The 18,511-nt window shown below is 36.5% G+C and overlaps 4 protein-coding genes across 4 annotated transcripts; 3 read left to right on the top strand and 1 right to left on the bottom strand.

The window, feature by feature from the left end:
• Nucleotides 1-265: 265 nt before the first annotated feature.
• On the top strand, nt 266-2,223 carry LOC105678366 (uncharacterized). Its single transcript, XM_067354125.1, has one exon. The coding sequence runs from the start codon at nt 949-951 to the stop codon at nt 2,011-2,013; it is 1,065 nt and encodes a 354-aa protein (XP_067210226.1). The 5' UTR covers nt 266-948; the 3' UTR covers nt 2,014-2,223.
• A 1,652-nt stretch (nt 2,224-3,875) lies between these two features.
• On the top strand, nt 3,876-5,259 carry LOC136999661 (uncharacterized). The gene has a single exon (XM_067354126.1). It carries the CDS (start codon nt 3,876-3,878, stop codon nt 4,656-4,658), a length of 783 nt encoding a protein of 260 aa, XP_067210227.1. The 3' UTR covers nt 4,659-5,259.
• Nucleotides 5,260-7,946: 2,687 nt separating this feature from the next.
• On the top strand, nt 7,947-10,969 carry LOC136999503 (uncharacterized). The gene is made up of 3 exons (XM_067353844.1): nt 7,947-8,030; nt 9,525-10,251; nt 10,554-10,969. Exons 1-3 carry the CDS (start codon nt 7,947-7,949, stop codon nt 10,712-10,714), a joined length of 972 nt encoding a protein of 323 aa, XP_067209945.1. The 3' UTR covers nt 10,715-10,969.
• Nucleotides 10,970-13,380: 2,411 nt separating this feature from the next.
• Nucleotides 13,381-14,171, bottom strand: LOC136999502 (uncharacterized). Its single transcript, XM_067353843.1, has 2 exons — nt 14,133-14,171; nt 13,381-14,004 (listed from the first exon to the last, which is right to left on the bottom strand). The coding sequence occupies exons 1-2, from the start codon at nt 14,169-14,171 to the stop codon at nt 13,381-13,383; spliced, it is 663 nt and encodes a 220-aa protein (XP_067209944.1).
• Between the last annotated feature and the right edge of the window lie 4,340 nt (nt 14,172-18,511).

Genomic DNA, 18,511 nt, shown 5'->3' with positions numbered 1-18,511 from the left:
TAATATTTGTTTATTACAGAAGTTCGCTAAAAGAAAGAAGATACAGCGTATTGAGAGATATATTGAAAGAGTTGTATCAAATTATACAAATCATCAATTCCAATCTCACTTTTAGATTACACGTATTACATTTGAAGTTTTATTGACAATTCTTGGTCCAAACTTGGAAAATAATTTAGACACTGGTAAGCCAACAACGTCAGTAGAGAAGCAATTACAATAGTATAGCTAGGAGAGTTCAAACCCATGGGGCAATGCGGGGGAAGAGGGGAAGAGGGGATATCGGATTACGCTGCGTTAGCACTTTTGGAGGGGAGGGGGGTATCGGATTACACTGCGTCAGCACTTTTGGAGGGGAGGGAGGTATCGGATTACGCTGCGTCAGCACTTTTGAAAAGGAGGGGAGTATTGGATTACGCTGCGTCAGCACTTTGGAGAGGAGGGGATATCAGATTACAGATCTTTGAGGGGAGGAGGTATCAGATTACAACACTGTAGAGGGGTATCAGGTTACACACGTTTACAGTTGTAAAAGCGCAGCATCAGCACTTTTGCGATGTGTATATTAGGTTACAAGAGATTAGAGAGGACCACATATTTTACGGATTACGTCATCACTTTTTAGAATTTGCAGGCGCCATTTTGCGTCGTCAGCACTTTCGGCACTATTTTGCATTGTTACAAGAATAATATCACTATTTTTAGCAGCAGCCACGTCAGCATTTTTTTGACGCCATGGTTGCCAGATTTCTTTATATTTAGTCAGCACTTTTAATAGTGCCGTGTGCAAAAGCCCATAGCAACAGGCAGCCACGTCAGCATTTTGGGCGCCATTGTTGCCAGATTTCAATGTTTTAATCAGCATTGTCAGCATTTTTTTAATTAGTCGTGTGCAAAAAGCGGGTATAAAAAGCTTGCGAAAAATACAAATTGTCACAATTGTTCAAAATGGAGACGGAGCGTGATCTCACCGTTCAAGCTGCAAACATTAAAACGTTGAGAGAGTTCCTCCCATGGGACTACGAGTGTGACGAGTACCTCAATATATTGAGGGAAAAATGTCGCAAGAAACAACGCACTGGACTAATAAATTTTTTGGTGGCGCAAATAACACGTCTGGAGGGTGTAAAAAACACCCTGCATGAGCGATTTGTGCCCATCGGTGCTGGATATAGAGCGAAGAAAGGATTCATTTGGAAAGAAATCGAGACGGCCTTCAGAAACCGTATATTAACCAGCGCAGTCATTAACTCGGACTATATCAAACCTTGTCCATTTTTGGAACAAATAAAAAGTATAATCATAAAGCGGATCCACAGCGTCATGGTGAAACATGGCAGTGTCAAGATCAACACTATGTTCAACGGGGAATTTATCGTTGGTGACAAGACTGCCGTAAAGACCATCGCCACAAAAAACCGTGAGCTATTTCCCACATCTGATCTAAACGAATGGTACATGAAGCATATGGTTGACGCCATCCTGACGTCTCTGGAGGAATTTCAAGAACGCGACAGCGGATGGGCATTGTTACATATCTTGGACCTCACCATCAACGTCAAGAAGTTCAATCCTCTGCACGCGGGATGCCACATCAAGTTACCGCGGGAAATTTTATTCAAAAGGGCAGTGGTCAACGTGCAATCGACGGACAATGTATGTTTCGCGTGGGCAGTCGTCGCTTTACATCCAGCGGAAAAGTACTCGGAAAGAGTATCGCAGTACCCGCACTATTCAACGGTGCTGAATTTGTGCGGTATCGAGTTCCCCATGACGCTTCCACAAATCTCAAAATTTGAAAAATTGAACACCACCACCGTAAACGTATTCACAATCGAAGGCCGTTCAATCATTCCTCTGCGTCTCACCGACGATAAAAAAGAGAAGCATGTCAACCTGCTCTACGTGCCTGGAAACAACGAGGCACACTTTGTATATATCAAGGATTTATCGCGGTTGGTGAGCTCGCAACTGAGCAAGCGAAATGGCAAAAAGTACGTTTGTGATCGATAAGTAAAAACATATTTATAGAATAATTTGAAACTTTATTCGCAGTATTAATTATACAAATTATTACAGGTGTCTACACTACTTTCGGACTAGCGAGAAATTGTCAGTCCACAGTGTCGACTGCGGGAAGATGAACAACTGCGCCGTCATTCTTCCCAACGAAAACAACAAGTAGCTGACGTTCCGCAACTACAACCGGAAGGAGCGGCTCCTGTTTGTAGTGTACGCCGATCTGGAATGCACGCTTGAGAAGAAGGAGGAACAAGATCATACAACCTACGCCTACCAACATCACAAAGCGTTTAGCGTAGGATATTATGTAAGTTGTACATACGATAATTCATTATCTAGTTTTAAGTCTTATTGCGGTGAGGATTGCATAGCATGGTTCGTCAACGAACTCCACGATTTGGCGCGCCGTGTGAAAGCAATCCTTACCACCGTCGTCCCCATGGCGGATCTTACGCGGGAGGAATCGGAAAAATTCCATAGCGCTGTTAATTGCCACGTGTGTGAAAAACTGTTTGCATCGGAAGATACGCGGGTGCGCGATCATTGCCATCTGACCGGGCGTTACCGAGGTCCCGCGCACTCATCGTGCAATCTAAATTACAAAGACTCCCACGTTATCTCCGTAATATTTCACAATTTATCCGGTTACGATGCGCATTTCATTATTAAAGATGTCGCTAACGCCTTTGAAGGCAACATTGATTTACTGCCGCTGACAAAAGAGCGATACATTTCTTTTACAAAAAATGTTAAAGATACAGAGGATAAAAATTCCAAAATTTGCGTCAAATTACGTTTTATAGATTCATTTAGATTTCTCGGCACCAGTCTGGAAAAATTGGCATCTTATCTGACAATAGATGAATTAAAAACTTCACATTCCGAATTTAGTTATTTATCCGCGGAAAATTTCAATCTTCTTACGCGCAGTGTTTCCCTACGCAATGTGTTTTCCTACGAGTATGTCAACAGCGTCGACAAGCTCCGGGAGACTTGCCTACCTCCGCGCAAATCATTTTACAGTTCGTTGACTGGTGAAACGGTAATCGAGAGCGATTATGCGCACACAACAAATGTTTGGCAAACTTTTTCGATTGAAACTTTAGGTCAATACAGTGATTTATATTTAAAAACAGACGTTCTTTTGTTAGCGGATATTTTTCAAAATTTCAGAAACACGTGTATCAAAAGTTACGGTTTAGATCCTGCTCAGTATTACACATTACCGGGATATACGTGGGACGCCATGTTGAAGCACACGGGCATCAAGTTTAAATTACTCACAGACATCGATATGGTCATGTTCGTTGAACGCGGTATACGCGGCGGTCTTAGCCAATGCTCCAACAGATACGCTCGCGCAAATAATAAATACATGTCATCGTACGATCCATTGAAACCATCATCGTACCTCATTTACTTTGATATAAACAACTTGTACGGCTCAGCAATGTGTCAACCGTTGGCCTATGCCGATTTTCAGTGGGTCGAAAATGTCGCGAGCTTTGATGTAATGTCCATAACATCCGATTCGGCTACCGGTTGTGTTGGAAGTCGACCTTGTGTATCCGATGAATCTTCACGACGCGCACACTGACTTACCGTTCTGTCCAACGCGCGATAAGCCGCCCGGCAAGCGGGAGGTCAAGTTACTCGCTACGCTATGCGATAAGCAGCGATACGTCATCCACTACCGTAACCTGCAACAATATATTTGACACGGGTTGCAGGTTACAAAGATTCATCGAATATTGCAATTCGCGCAATCTCCATGGCTTTGAGGATATATAGAATTAAATACACAATTTCGGACACTCGCGAGCAATGAATTCGAGAAAAATTTATACAAATTAATGAACAACGCGGTTTTTGGCAAAACTATGGAGAATGTGCGAAATCATACGGATGTACGGCTCGTTACACAGTGGGAGGGACGATACGGAGCGGAGGCCATGATCGCCAAACCAAATTTTCATAGCCGAAGCGTGTTCTCGGAGAATCTAATCGCCATAGAATTGCGGAAACTCGAAGTGAAATTTGACAAGCCGATCTACGTGGGTATGTGTATTCTCGACATATCCAAAACCTGCTTGTACGAGTTTCACTACGAATACATGGCACCTTTATACCGCGACAATTGTAAAATTATGTACACCGACACAGACAGTCTGATATACTTTCTACAATGCGAGAACGTATATCACGATATGAAACGCGACCTTTCAAAATTTGATACGAGTGATTATTCCGAGGACAATGTTTACGGTATACCGCGTGCGAACAAGAAGATACCGGGTCTGATGAAAGATGAGAACAACGGCGCGATCATGACGGAATTTGTCGGACTGAGGGCGAAAATGTATGCGTTGAGAGTCACCGGCCAAAAAAACACCAAAAAGGTCAAAGGTGTAAAAAAGAGTGTAGTCGCCAGAACTATAACGTTTGACGATTACACTCGATGTCTCAATGATGATATCGAGCTGACGCGGCGTCAATCGTGTATCCGATCAAAGATGCACGAAGTGTACACTGTATCAGAGTCAAAGCTCGCGTTCAGTCCGTACGATGATAAGCGCTGCATCGTATCCGGTTCCACCGACACTCTACCGTGGGGACATTATAAAATACAATTGTAGTATTAGTATTTATGTATAGTTTATTATGTTGTATATAGTTTATACATTATATTATTTATATTGTTTATACACTAGTGTTAATATTTATGTATAGTTTATATATTATTTAATAAATAACACCATTGCAGTACATGTATATAATTGTTTATTGTACAATAAATATATTTTATTACAATACATTGTTTTTATTTATCCAAGAGTTGTGCGAGGAATCAAATCCTAACCATTTTACAAACACCTTGAAACCGTGTGAGCTTTTCGGACGCGGTATAGCTCGCCGGAATCCAGATTCGTTCGGTTGGGGGTGTGTCAAGAATGTACGCGAATTGTTAATAATAAATAAGAAGACGTGTTTTATTCAATTAATATGTCTGATGACTGTGTGTACATGCGATGTGTGTTTGCGATGTATGTAGCGAGATTTGTATAAATGAGATGTACGATTGCGATGCGAAAAGTATATACAAGCAACGGCGAAATAAGTAGAAAAGTATCGGTGAGATCAGTATAAAGGCAACGGTGAAATAATTATTAAGCAACGGCGAAATAATTATTAAAGCAGCATGAAATAAATATAAAAGCAGCGTGAAATAAATATAAAAGCAACGGTGAAATAATTATACGGCAACGGCGAAATAATTATTCAAGCAACGATGAAGTGATTATAAAAGCAACGGCGAAATATGATAAAGTTTGACGTGAGGCGTCTTAGTGCGATCGGCGGAACGATCGGCGCAGGCGCGTTGTGATCGAGTCGTAACGGTTGGCACACGACGGAGCGCTGGTCGGTGAGTGCGTTCGTAGAGTGTCGCGAGTCCGTTCGATAATAGATCGATGCGGACTATTCGGCGGCGCGGATTGGTCGACGCGGTTTTGCCTGCCGGGTGGATTACGATTCGAAATCCCGGCGAATAAACGCGATATATGGATTAGGATGCCGATTACGCTCGGCGGAAGTACGAGAACGCTCGTACAAAGGCGAGAATAGAACGGCAATCCGGCTTGGTGCACGGGAATGCCCGTTGCACGAAGATCGGTGCCTAGAGAGGCCGAGTGCGCTCGGCGGGAGTACGAGGATGCTTGTACCAGAGAGTAGCCTGAGAGCGGTCATCCCCCCGATTTAGCTGCAACCACAATTCAAGACGCCTCTATGTGCACAAAACGTGCACATTGAACTACTAAGCCATGTGCATGATACTTTCCAGTGGGTAACATGCTATGTGCACAATGTTTGGTTCTGTTCCATGCTATGTGCACAATGTTTGGTTCTGTTCTATGCTATGTGCACAAAATGTCGGTAACACAGAGCTAGTAGGGTAACATTGATGTATATAAAATAAATTTTCAATAAAAACATGCACGTGTCATTTATTTATTTTTATGTTAAAGCTTAATTTACAATAAGTTCTTTTTAACATCAATATATGTGACAATTTTGTTAATAAAAATTGCATCCAAGAATCGTGACATATAAACTTTTTTAATTTTTGTAAATTCTATTTTTATATTTTGTCCTTACTTTACAATTTTTACGTTGCAAGATTATAACTTTAGATACATATATATATATACGCGAGTTACTTATATAAATACAAAGTGTCCCAAATGTTCCGCAACAGGCAAATATCTCGAAAATAAAGCATTTTTGAGAAAAATGTTTCAAATAAAAGTTGTAGAGTTTAAAAAGATCTATTTACTGATCTTATTAGTTTGACCTTGGATAGAGTTCTCGAAATTATATAAAGATCAAATTTAATGTTTTAAATGGAACTTCCTATTTTTATTGCATATTCTTGTAGGTAAAGTCGAAACGTTTTCAAAACAACATAAAAAAGTATTTTTTCATTAAGTACTTTTCGAGTTATTTTATATCTTAATCTGACATATTTTGATATAAAATCTAAAATGTCTCATAAAATATTTAGTTTTCGATAATCTTACCGTAATATTTTTATGTACAGAACAATAAGATAAATCAATTGGTGTAAAAAAACTCATTATTATTTTTAAGAAAAGAAAAAATGTAATTTACAATGTACTTTTTTAATAATTATACGTTTTCTTTACACCACTTGATTCGTATCATTATTCTATACATATAAGTATTACGGTAAGATTATGACAAACTAAATATTTTATGAGATTTTTTAGATTTTATATTAAAATATGTCAGATTAAGATATAAAATAACTCAAAAAATACTTAATAAAAAAATACTTTATTATAGTGTTTTGTAAACGTCTCGACTTTAGCTACAAGAACATGCAATAAAAAATGAGGAGTTTCATTTAAAAAATTCAACTTGACCTTTATATGATCTTGGGGACTCCACCCAAGGTTAAACTAATAAGATCAGTAAATAAATCTTTTTAAACCCTACAACTTTTATTTGAAACATTTTTCTCAAAAATGCTTTATTTTCGAGATATTTGCCTGTTGCGGGACTTTTGGGACACTGCATATACCTAGTATAAACTCGCGTCACTTGAAACAAAATAGCATCTCCATAATAACACGCTCAGTCTTGTGAAAAGGGAGAGAAGTTCTAGTATCACGTTGACAATAGTGGACAACAGATAGTTGACTTGCGAAGGATTTGTGAAGGAAGGACTTGTTAAACATTTCATTTTTAATTGTGTCGCGGAGCAGTGTTATCACGTTGACAATAGTGGACAACAGATAGTTGACTTGTGAAGGATTTGTGAAGGAAGGACTTGTCAAACATTTCATTTTTAATTGTGTCGCGGAGCAGTGTTATCACGTTGACAATAGTGGACAACAGATATTTGACTTGTGAAGGATTTGTGAAAAAAGGACTTGTAAAAAATTTCATTTTTAATTGTGTCGCGGAGCAGTGTTCGATTAAAAGATAATATAAATAGTTGACTTGTGAATGTGAATATTTCGGTCGTTTTGCAGTGCAGTGTTCAATTTTATAAAATTAGTTTAAGTGTTTTATATATTTATTTCTATTCTCTCTTTTTCCATTACATCTTTCTTCATTCTTTTTTTCTTTCTTTCTTTTTATTCATTTTTTATATATTTTTTTTATTTACTTTTATTTTAATGTAATATTTACTATGTTTATTACTATTTATTTATTTTATTATTGCTAATTTTCTCTCATTACTTGTAAAGTGTAATTGTAGTTTTGTGAGTTCTAGGATAAATAGAAGACGTGATTAAAAAAGTTTTGAGTATACAAGATTTTACAAACAAAAATAATAATGAGTAATCAGTGCAATGTAGAAACTATTTATGATAAATGCGTGTATAGAAACTGTCATAATGGGCGATATTCCACGGGAACTCATTTATTTAGATTCCCATCGAAGACGGATACAAGACAGAAAATGTGGATACGTAACAGCGGTAAGTTTTTATTTTTGGCAAGATACGAAATCTGGTGTAAAATCACACTGTTAAAAAAAAAATCATTTAAAGTTATATAAAACACGTAAATAAGATAAAAATGTAAGAATTGATGGCTAATCTAAATGTTACTTAATGAGTTTATAAAATGATAAATAAATTAAAAAATAATTTGTACTTATAACAGTGCTATAAAGTATCTACTAATTTATTATAATGTCAAATGTGTGTATGCGCGCGCGCGCGCGTGTGTGTGTGTGTGTGTGTAAACAAATACGATGTATATCAATGCTCGGAATTACTTCAGCTTCTCAACCGATTCTCACGGCACGCCTCCTTTCCTCTCCTTACCGCGCGCGCCGTAGCCGCTAGGACTAGCGCCGCCGAGCGTTAGGAGCAATGCTATCCGATTAGTTTACTATCCACTTAAAAAAAAAACGCGTCAGCAATAGTACCTCATGAGTGACATGAAAATGTATTGAAATATTTCCGCATAAAAAATTTAAAAATGAAAAAAATATTTTTAATAAATTTTTTTAACTTTTAATGATCAAGGGAAAAGAACCCAACATTAATTGGAGCAGTGCGCACGGTAAGAAGAAGAAAGAAGGCATGTGCCGTGAGAATCGACTGAAAAGCTGAAGTAATTTCGAGCACTGATGTATACAATCGCATGTAATGAATGTTAAAAATTTGAACGTTTAAGAAAAATATATCTGTTATATTTTTGGATATATGTACTTCCGAATGTCCCCTACTCCCGATCGACATGAAATTTTATACATAAATACTATTTGATATGAGGAATAAAGTGCGCGTAGTCCCAACTTCGGTTTAAAAAAAAAATTTTTTTTTTTAATTATTATTTTTTTAACATTATTTTGATAAATATTAACACGCACTTTATTCCTCACATCAAATAGTCTTTATGTGTACAATTTCAAGTCGATCGGAAGTAGGGGACATTCGAAACTACACCCATATTTTTTATCTTTGACACGAATTGAAATGAAATAATATAAATGTCTTGCGGTACTTTTTTTCTACACGACAACGGTATCGAATTACCGCGTCAGTGTATCGTGAATGTAAACACATGTAGTATCCGCTCTCTTCTCTTTTTCATCTTGCGAAGTCCGCTAGAACATTTGCCGCGATACGGCAGCAGGATATCAGAAACAAACGCGGCTCATAGGCTGCAGTGGAGGAGATAAACACGAGCGAAAGGAGCGTACATGTGATACATTACGCTGTTTTCGCTTGTGTGTTTATCTCCTCTACTGCGCAATGTGGCCAGATTTGAGACGCAAACAGCAGCAGCAGGAATGAAGGGGTACCGCACACATGCGCAAGCCACGTACATGTGAAGCGCGGAGCTCACATGTATGTGGTTATCCCTTCATTCCTGCTGCTGCTGTTGTGTTTCAAATCTGGCTACACTGGCTACACTGCTACTGCCGTTAGAGATCACTCGTTTTTTGGCTGCCCAATTAGTCCATATCAGATGGACTAATTTCAAGAAAAGATCTTAGTGACGACAATGATGTCGACGACGACGGGTACGAGCACGACGGTGCCGGTCCCGGTGACGACAATGACGTCGACGACGGCAGGTACGAGCATGGCGGTGCCGGTCCCGGTGACGACAATGACGTCGATGACGGCGGGTACGAGCATGGCGGTGCCGGTCCCGGTGACGACAATGACGTCGACGACGGCGAATACAAGCACGGTGGTGCCGGTCCCGGTGACGACAATGACGTCGACGACGGCGGGTACGAGCATGGCGGTGCCGGTCCCGGTGACGACAATGACGTCGACGACGGCGGGTACGAGCATGGCGGTGCCGGTCCCGGTGACGACAATGACGTCGACGACGGCGAATACAAGCACGGTGGTGCCGGTCCCGGTGACGACAATGACGTCGACGACGGCGGGTACGAGCATGGCGGTGCCGGTCCCGGTGACGACAATGACGTCGACGACGGCGGGTACGAGCACGGCGGTGCCGGTCCCGGTGACGACAATGACGTCGACGACGGCGGGTACGAGCATGGCGGTGCCGGTCCCGGTGACGACAATGACGTCGACGACGGCGAATACAAGCACGGTGGTGCCGGTCCCGGTGACGACAATGACGTCGACGACGGCGGGTACGAGCACGGCGGCAACGATGCTTACGGCGATGCCGGTGACAACGGACACACTACTTTCTTTAAATGTTAGTAACATTTGTTTATTTATAATTTAATTTAATAATTTTTCTTGATAAATTTATTCATAATTTGATTTAAAGTTTGACTTTAAAAAGAAATAGTTAAATAAATTATTAATGTAAATATTAATGATTTAATTAATGATTAAAAGAATTTATGTACTTTTTGAATACGCAAAATATTTTGTATTCATTTTTTTCTTAAAATTATAATTTTAAAATTAAAATATTTTAAATGCTTAATCTTTTAAAGATATATAGTTATAAAAACATTTTTATGCAGATTCTATATGTACATTATATTTTAGGTACAACAATTAAAAAGGATAATAACAGAAGCAGTTCGTCGAGGAAGAGGAGGTACGGGAAGAGGCAGGGGCAGAGAAAGAGGCCGGGGCAGAGGAAGAGGCCGGGGCAGAGGAAGAGGCCGAGGCAGAGGAGGCAGAGGTGGACGAAATGGCGTCACTAATGTATATAATTATTACAACTGACATTAATATAAAAACTATTCTACTTATTATACTTATATATTATACTTATACTTATTAATATATATTATACTTATTAATAGATATAATATATATTATATTTATACAGGCATACATAACATACACACACACATACACACACAAAGTTACAAATAAGATATTTTTCTGTAAACATTAAACATTTTTATAATAAATAAATGTAAACTTTTTTATGAGAATAAAAAATTACTATTATATAATAATTTTATTTATAAAAAAATTGTTCTACCCTTTTTCTCATCTTCTTTCCGCTTTTTCAATTTTTCCCTTCCCTCTCTCTCTCTCTCTCTTTATTTTTTAAAATTATATTTTTTTTTATTATTAAAATGGACGAAATTAGTAGCTAAAAGAAATAAATAAGATAGAGAATAAATAAAACAATTTTAACGTAAAATTTGTTTCTTATTGAATATTTCTATTTCTTTTTTTTCTAATATCTCTTGTCCAATGTGCAGCAGCTCTTATGTTAACGTGAATAAAATCGAATAGTGCATCATATTAATACCTTTGGGTTCTATTCCATCTTTTTTGCAACATGCCTTCAATTCTTATATAAAAAAAATTTAAGTACTTTACATTATATATATATATATATATATATATATATATACAAGGTGAATAAAAAAGTACTGGAACTCCAGAATATCTCTAAAAATATGAGTTTTATAAAAAAATGTTTCAGATAAAAGTTGTTGGATTTAAAAAGATCTATTTACTGATCTTATCAATTTGACCTTAGGTGGAGACGCGTCGGAGATTGAAAGGTCATCTTCATTTTTTTAAACGGAACTATCCTAATTTTTTTATATCAATCGATTCCTTGCAATATTCGGCGTAAAATGCTATAAAAATAAGATGGCCAAAAATTGAACAGTTTACGAGATATTTTATACTTTAATTAGACATAATTTTACACAAATTATGAAATATCTCGTCAAATATTCATTTTTCAATCTTACCTTAACACTTTTATGCACAAAATAATGAGAGGAATCGATTGGTGTAAAAAAAAACACATAATTGTCTTTCAGAAAAAATATGTAGCTGAAATAATATATTTTTTTCTTAAAAACAACTATGTATTTTTGTACACCAATCGATTCTTCTCATTATTTTGTGCATAAAAGTGTTGAGGTAGGATTGAAAAATGAATATTTGACGAGATATTTCATAATTTGAGTAAAATTATGTCTAATTAAAATATAAAATATCTCGTAAACTGTTCAATTTTTGGCCATCCTATATTTATAACTTTTTACGCCGAATATTGCGAGGAATCAATTTCTATAAAAAAATTAGGATGGTTCCGTTTACAAAAATGAAGACCTTCAAATCTCCGAAGCCTTTCCACCCAAGGTCAAACTGATAAGATCAATAAATAGGTCTTATTAAATCTTACAACTTTTATTTGAAACATTTTTTTATAAAACTCATATTTTTAGAGATATTCTGGAGTTCCAGTACTTTTTTATTCACCTTGTGTATATATATATATATATATATATATATACATAATATAAAGTACTTAAATTTTTTTTATATAAGAATTGAAGGCATATTGCAAAAAAGATAGAATAGAACCCAAAGGTATTAATATGATGCGCTATTCGATTTCATTCACGTTAACATAAGAGCTGCTGCACATTGGACAAGAGATATTAGAAAAAAAAGAAATAGAAATATTCAATAAGAAACAAATTTTACGTTAAAATTGTTTTATTTATTCTCTATCTTATTTATTTCTTTTAGCTACTAATTTCGTCCATTTTAATAATAAAAAAAAATATAATTTTAAAAAATAAAGAGAGAGAGAGAGAGAGGGAAGGGAAAAATTGAAAAAGCGGAAAGAAGATGAGAAAAAGGGTAGAACAATTTTTTTATAAATAAAATTATTATATAATAGTAATTTTTTATTCTCATAAAAAAGTTTACATTTATTTATTATAAAAATGTTTAATGTTTACAGAAAAATATCGTATTTGTAACTTTGTGTGTGTATGTGTGTGTGTATGTTATGTATGCCTGTATAAATATAATATATATTATATCTATTAATAAGTATAATATATATTAATAAGTATAAGTATAATATATAAGTATAATAAGTAGAATAGTTTTTATATTAATGTCAGTTGTAATAATTATATACATTAGTGACGCCATTTCGTCCACCTCTGCCTCCTCTGCCTCGGCCTCTTCCTCTGCCCCGGCCTCTTCCTCTGCCCCGGCCTCTTTCTCTGCCCCTGCCTCTTCCCTTACCTCCTCTTCCTCGACGAACTGCTTCTGTTATTATCCTTTTTAATTGTTGTACCTAAAATATAATGTACATATAGAATCTGCATAAAAATGTTTTTATAACTATATATCTTTAAAAGATTAAGCATTTAAAATATTTTAATTTTAAAATTATAATTTTAAGAAAAAAATGAATACAAAATATTTTGCGTATTCAAAAAGTACATAAATTCTTTTAATCATTAATTAAATCATTAATATTTACATTAATAATTTATTTAACTATTTCTTTTTAAAGTCAAACTTTAAATCAAATTATGAATAAATTTATCAAGAAAAATTATTAAATTAAATTATAAATAAACAAATGTTACTAACATTTAAAGAAAGTAGTGTGTCCGTTGTCACCGGCATCGCCGTAAGCATCGTTGCCGCCGTGCTCGTACCCGCCGTCGTCGACGTCATTGTCGTCACCGGGACCGGCACCACCGTGCTTGTATTCGCCGTCGTCGACGTCATTGTCGTCACCGGGACCGGCACCGCCATGCTCGTACCCGCCGTCGTCGACGTCATTGTCGTCACCGGGACCGGCACCGCCGTGCTCGTACCCGCCGTCGTCGACGTCATTGTCGTCACCGGGACCGGCACCGCCATGCTCGTACCCGCCGTCGTCGACGTCATTGTCGTCACCGGGACCGGCACCACCGTGCTTGTATTCGCCGTCGTCGACGTCATTGTCGTCACCGGGACCGGCACCGCCATGCTCGTACCCGCCGTCGTCGACGTCATTGTCGTCACCGGGACCGGCACCGCCATGCTCGTACCCGCCGTCGTCGACGTCATTGTCGTCACCGGGACCGGCACCGCCATGCTCGTACCTGCCGTCGTCGACGTCATTGTCGTCACCGGGACCGGCACCGTCGTGCTCGTACCCGTCGTCGTCGACATCATTGTCGTCACTAAGATCTTTTCTTGAAATTAGTCCATCTGATATGGACTAATTGGGCAGCCAAAAAACGAGTGATCTCTAACGGCAGTAGCAGTGTAGCCAGTGTAGCCAGATTTGAAACACAACAGCAGCAGCAGGAATGAAGGGATAACCACACACATGTGCAAGCCACATACATGTGAGCTCCGCGCTTCACATGTACGTGGCTTGCGCATGTGTGCGGTACCCCTTCATTCCTGCTGCTGCTGTTTGCGTCTCAAATCTGGCCACATTGCGCAGTAGAGGAGATAAACACACAAGCGAAAACAGCGTAATGTATCACATGTACGCTCCTTTCGCTCGTGTTTATCTCCTCCACTGCAGCCTATGAGCCGCGTTTGTTTCTGATATCCTGCTGCCGTATCGCGGCAAATGTTCTAGCGGACTTCGCAAGATGAAAAAGAGAAGAGAGCGGATACTACATGTGTTTACATTCACGATACACTGACGCGGTAATTCGATACCGTTGTCGTGTAGAAAAAAAGTACCGCAAGACATTTATATTATTTCATTTCAATTCGTGTCAAAGATAAAAAATATGGGTGTAGTTTCGAATGTCCCCTACTTCCGATCGACTTGAAATTGTACACATAAAGACTATTTGATGTGAGGAATAAAGTGCGTGTTAATATTTATCAAAATAATGTTAAAAAAATAATAATTAAAAAAAAAATTTTTTTTTTAAACCGAAGTTGGGACTACGCGCACTTTATTCCTCATATCAAATAGTATTTATGTATAAAATTTCATGTCGATCGGGAGTAGGGGACATTCGGAAGTACATATATCCAAAAATATAACAGATATATTTTTCTTAAACGTTCAAATTTTTAACATTCATTACATGCGATTGTATACATCAGTGCTCGAAATTACTTCAGCTTTTCAGTCGATTCTCACGGCACATGCCTTCTTTCTTCTTCTTACCGTGCGCACTGCTCCAATTAATGTTGGGTTCTTTTCCCTTGATCATTAAAAGTTAAAAAAATTTATTAAAAATATTTTTTTCATTTTTAAATTTTTTATGCGGAAATATTTCAATACATTTTCATGTCACTCATGAGGTACTATTGCTGACGCGTTTTTTTTTTAAGTGGATAGTAAACTAATCGGATAGCGTCGCTCCTAACGCTCGGCGGCGCTGGTCCTAGCGGCTACGGCGCGCGCGGTAAGGAGAGGAAAGGAGGCGTGCCGTGAGAATCGGTTGAGAAGCTGAAGTAATTCCGAGCATTGATATACATCGTATTTGTTTACATACACACACACACACACAATATGTTTATTAGAAATATTATTAACATATATTCCATTTACAAATTTTTTATAATGTGAAACATTTTTTATCATTCATTAAGAAAGATTTTTTAATATAATATATTTCAATTATAATTAAAATGTAAATATTATTTATTTATATATAATTGTTTACATTGCAATTCTTGACATTATTCATATATACAGACATTGTATATATTAATTGAGGGCGCGGATCAAAGAACTCTCCCAACGCTCGAAATCCTGCAAAAGTATTGTCCAAACGTCTCAGAGCATGAAAATTTTGAAAGTCGCAAAATTAAATTTTTTAAATATAGGTTTGTAAAGAATGACGAGACGGAACTTTTTTCTATTTGCAGTTTTTTTGTTAGATGCTTATTTTTATTAATAAAAATAAAAAACTGAAAAATTTTTATAAATTCAATAAGATTTTAAGATATAAATCGTCGTAATTTGGCCAAATTTTGTTGAAATTGTTTGAAATTAGATATACGTATGCAGTATAGTCTAGCGATGCCTACAAAACAATAAAGAAGCTGAAAATCGCCTATTGTTTAATAATAATTAATTGCAAATTGAGGCCAATCGGTAACCACGTTTTTTTAATTTTGTCGACAAAAAGTATCGAGGGAACTTGAAATTTGAAACAACTTCCAGTGAGACATTTGTTCCTTACTATTGAAGGAAGATTTCTGGAAATTTTCAGATCGATTCATTGAAAATTTGCGGAAATATGCATTTTATAAGAAAACATGCGACGTCGCCAATGATAGCTCCGTGAGCGCTGGGCACCATCAGGCAGCGTACTCGCCGTTCGGCTTTCCAGGATTCGATTTTATAATGATTTTTTACAATTTTAACTATTGTTATTTGTTAAATTACTATCGTCCTAGAAACCGCGTCTCTGGAGTATATGTGAAATATTTCGAAATAATAATAATAAAAGTATTTAATTAAGGAACCGTATAAATAATAGTTTATCATTTCGATATTTCGTGGGAAGTGAGCGATTGTTCAAATGTATAACCATTAAAAAATTATTATAAAATCGAGTCCTGGAATACCGAACGGCGAGTACGCTGCCTGATGGTGCCCAGCGCTCACGGAGCTATCATTGGCGGCGTCGCATGTTTTTTTATAAAATGCATATTTCCGCAAATTTTCAATGAATCGATCTGAAAATTTCCAGAAATCTTCCTTCAATAGTGAGGAACAAATGTCTCACTGGAAGTTGTTTCAAATTTCAAGTTCCCTCGATACTTTTTGTCGGCGAAGCTAAAAAAACGTGGTTACCGATTGGCCTCAATTTGCAATTAATTATTATTAAACAATAGACGATTTTCAGCTTTTTTATTGTTTTGGAGGCATCGCTAGACTATACTGCATGCGTATACCAAATTTCAAACAATTTCAACAAAATTTGGCCAAATTACGACGATTTATATCTTAAAATCTTATTGAATTTGGGGATAAAAATTTTTCAGTTTTTTATTTTTATTATTAAAAATAAGCATCTAATAAAAAAACTGCAAATAGAAAAAAGTTCCGTCTCGTCATTCTCTACAAGCCTATATTAAAAAAAATTAATTTTGCGACTTTCAAAATTTTTGTGCTCTGTGACGTTTGGACAATTCTTTTACACGATTTCGAGCGCAGTGCGAGTTCTTTGATCCGCGCCCTCAATTATTAATAGTCTTATAAATTAATACAATATTATGTTTTGGCTTCAATTATTTTTAGAAATAATAATGTGCTTTTTTTGAGTTAATAACCAAAATATTTTTTATTTATTAATATTATGGAACATATACATATAGCAATTATAAAAATGTGTTATTGAAAAAATTATTTTATAGAAATTTGTTGGAATGGGTTCTGTAAAAAAGTTAACAATTAAAATGTTATTAAATATTTATAATTAATGTTACGTGTCATAATTCTGTTGCAGGAAATATTAATTTGGAAAAATGGTCTGCCAATTCTGTTCGTCGTGCCGGTTTATGTGCAAATCACTTCAATATAGACAGTTTTAAGGGAGAAGACAAAAAAAGATTAAAACGTGACGCAGTGCCCATTGGATTCAACGACTTACGAAATAAAAGAATCTGAAATAATAATAGAAACAGCTGAGAGAATAAACGAAATGGAAAAAAGGGAGGAACTTAGAAATATAAACAATAATACAACAGCAGGGACGTCATTTGATAGAGCTTGCGAGAATGATGAAATAAATGAACAATTATTTGAACAGCCTCCATCACGAACTTATTTTCCACCACGGTTGAATTTTGATACTTCATCAGAAGAAGATCTAATGGAATGGATACATTTAGAGCCTACAACGTGCGAAAATGTTCCTACGCATGATCAGATAAGTACAATAAATAAAGAAAAAAATGAAAAAGATAAGACTCATTCAGAAATATTAATTAATTCTTTAAAGCGTGAAAATACTCGTTTGCGTCGTATTATAAAATGTTTAAAATTCCGTTTAAAGACTCGGCAAATACCTAAAAAACGAACAAATAAAAAAAGTAAAAAAATTTTTCTAGAAAATTTAATCGAGGAGCAAGAATTGCATCCTCTTGCAAAAGCAATGATAAATTTACAACTACATACGCCACATGCGCCATATACAGAACAAGAAAAAATTCTTTCAAAACAGCTTTTTTATTATTCAGCTGCTGCACTGCGTCGCTTACGAAAGGCAGGTTGCAATTTTCCTGCAGAAAGAACTATTAGAAGATGGCACGAAGAATATAATATGATGCCAGGATTTTGCGATTTTATATTTAAAAAATTACAAGAAAAAATCTCAAAGATATCCGAGGAACAAAGAGTATGCGCTTTGAAATGGGACGAAATGTATATTAAATCGTATGAAGAATATTCACTCAGACTTGATCAAATAGAAGGGCTTGTTGATCTTGGCCCTTTAGGAAGAACACATGAGAGAGCAAAATGCGTATTTGTATTTTGTCTGGACAGCATAAATGCGAGTCATCCCTGGCGTCAACCACTAGCATATTTTCTTCCAGGTAAATGTATGAAAGCGGAAGAAATTGTTATTTTAGTAAAAGAATGCTTAGATAAGTTGAGCAAGACAGGTGCTGATGTGCGACTCGTAACATGTGATCAAGGCACATGTAATCAGAGCGCTTATAGTCAACTTGGCGTGAATTCGGATAAACCATTCTTCATACATAATGAAAAAAAATACTATGCATCATATGATTTTCCG

This window comes from Linepithema humile, chromosome 4 (genome assembly GCF_040581485.1).
Source record: "Linepithema humile isolate Giens D197 chromosome 4, Lhum_UNIL_v1.0, whole genome shotgun sequence".
NCBI classification, from domain to species: Eukaryota; Metazoa; Arthropoda; class Insecta; order Hymenoptera; family Formicidae; genus Linepithema; species Linepithema humile.
Note: the sequence above shows the minus strand (reverse complement) of the source record. Positions and strands in the feature narration are given on the sequence as shown.

Bases quoted from the DNA above. Each gene is read 5' to 3' on its own strand.
- LOC136999503 (XM_067353844.1), top strand. From the start codon at position 7,947: ATGGGCGATATTCCACGGGAACTCATTTATTTAGATTCCCATCGAAGA. The intron at 8,031-9,524 runs GTAAGTTTTTAT...CTGCCCAATTAG, and splicing joins AATGTGGATACGTAACAGCG to TCCATATCAGATGGACTAAT. The intron at 10,252-10,553 runs GTTAGTAACATT...ATTATATTTTAG, and splicing joins ACACACTACTTTCTTTAAAT to GTACAACAATTAAAAAGGAT.
- LOC136999502 (XM_067353843.1), bottom strand. From the start codon at position 14,171: ATGCGCAAGCCACGTACATGTGAAGCGCGGAGCTCACAT. The intron at 14,005-14,132 runs GTATGTGGCTTG...CTGCCCAATTAG, and splicing joins GTGAAGCGCGGAGCTCACAT to TCCATATCAGATGGACTAAT.
- LOC105678366 (XM_067354125.1), top strand. From the start codon at position 949: ATGGAGACGGAGCGTGATCTCACCGTTCAAGCTGCAAACATTAAAACG.
- LOC136999661 (XM_067354126.1), top strand. From the start codon at position 3,876: ATGAACAACGCGGTTTTTGGCAAAACTATGGAGAATGTGCGAAATCAT.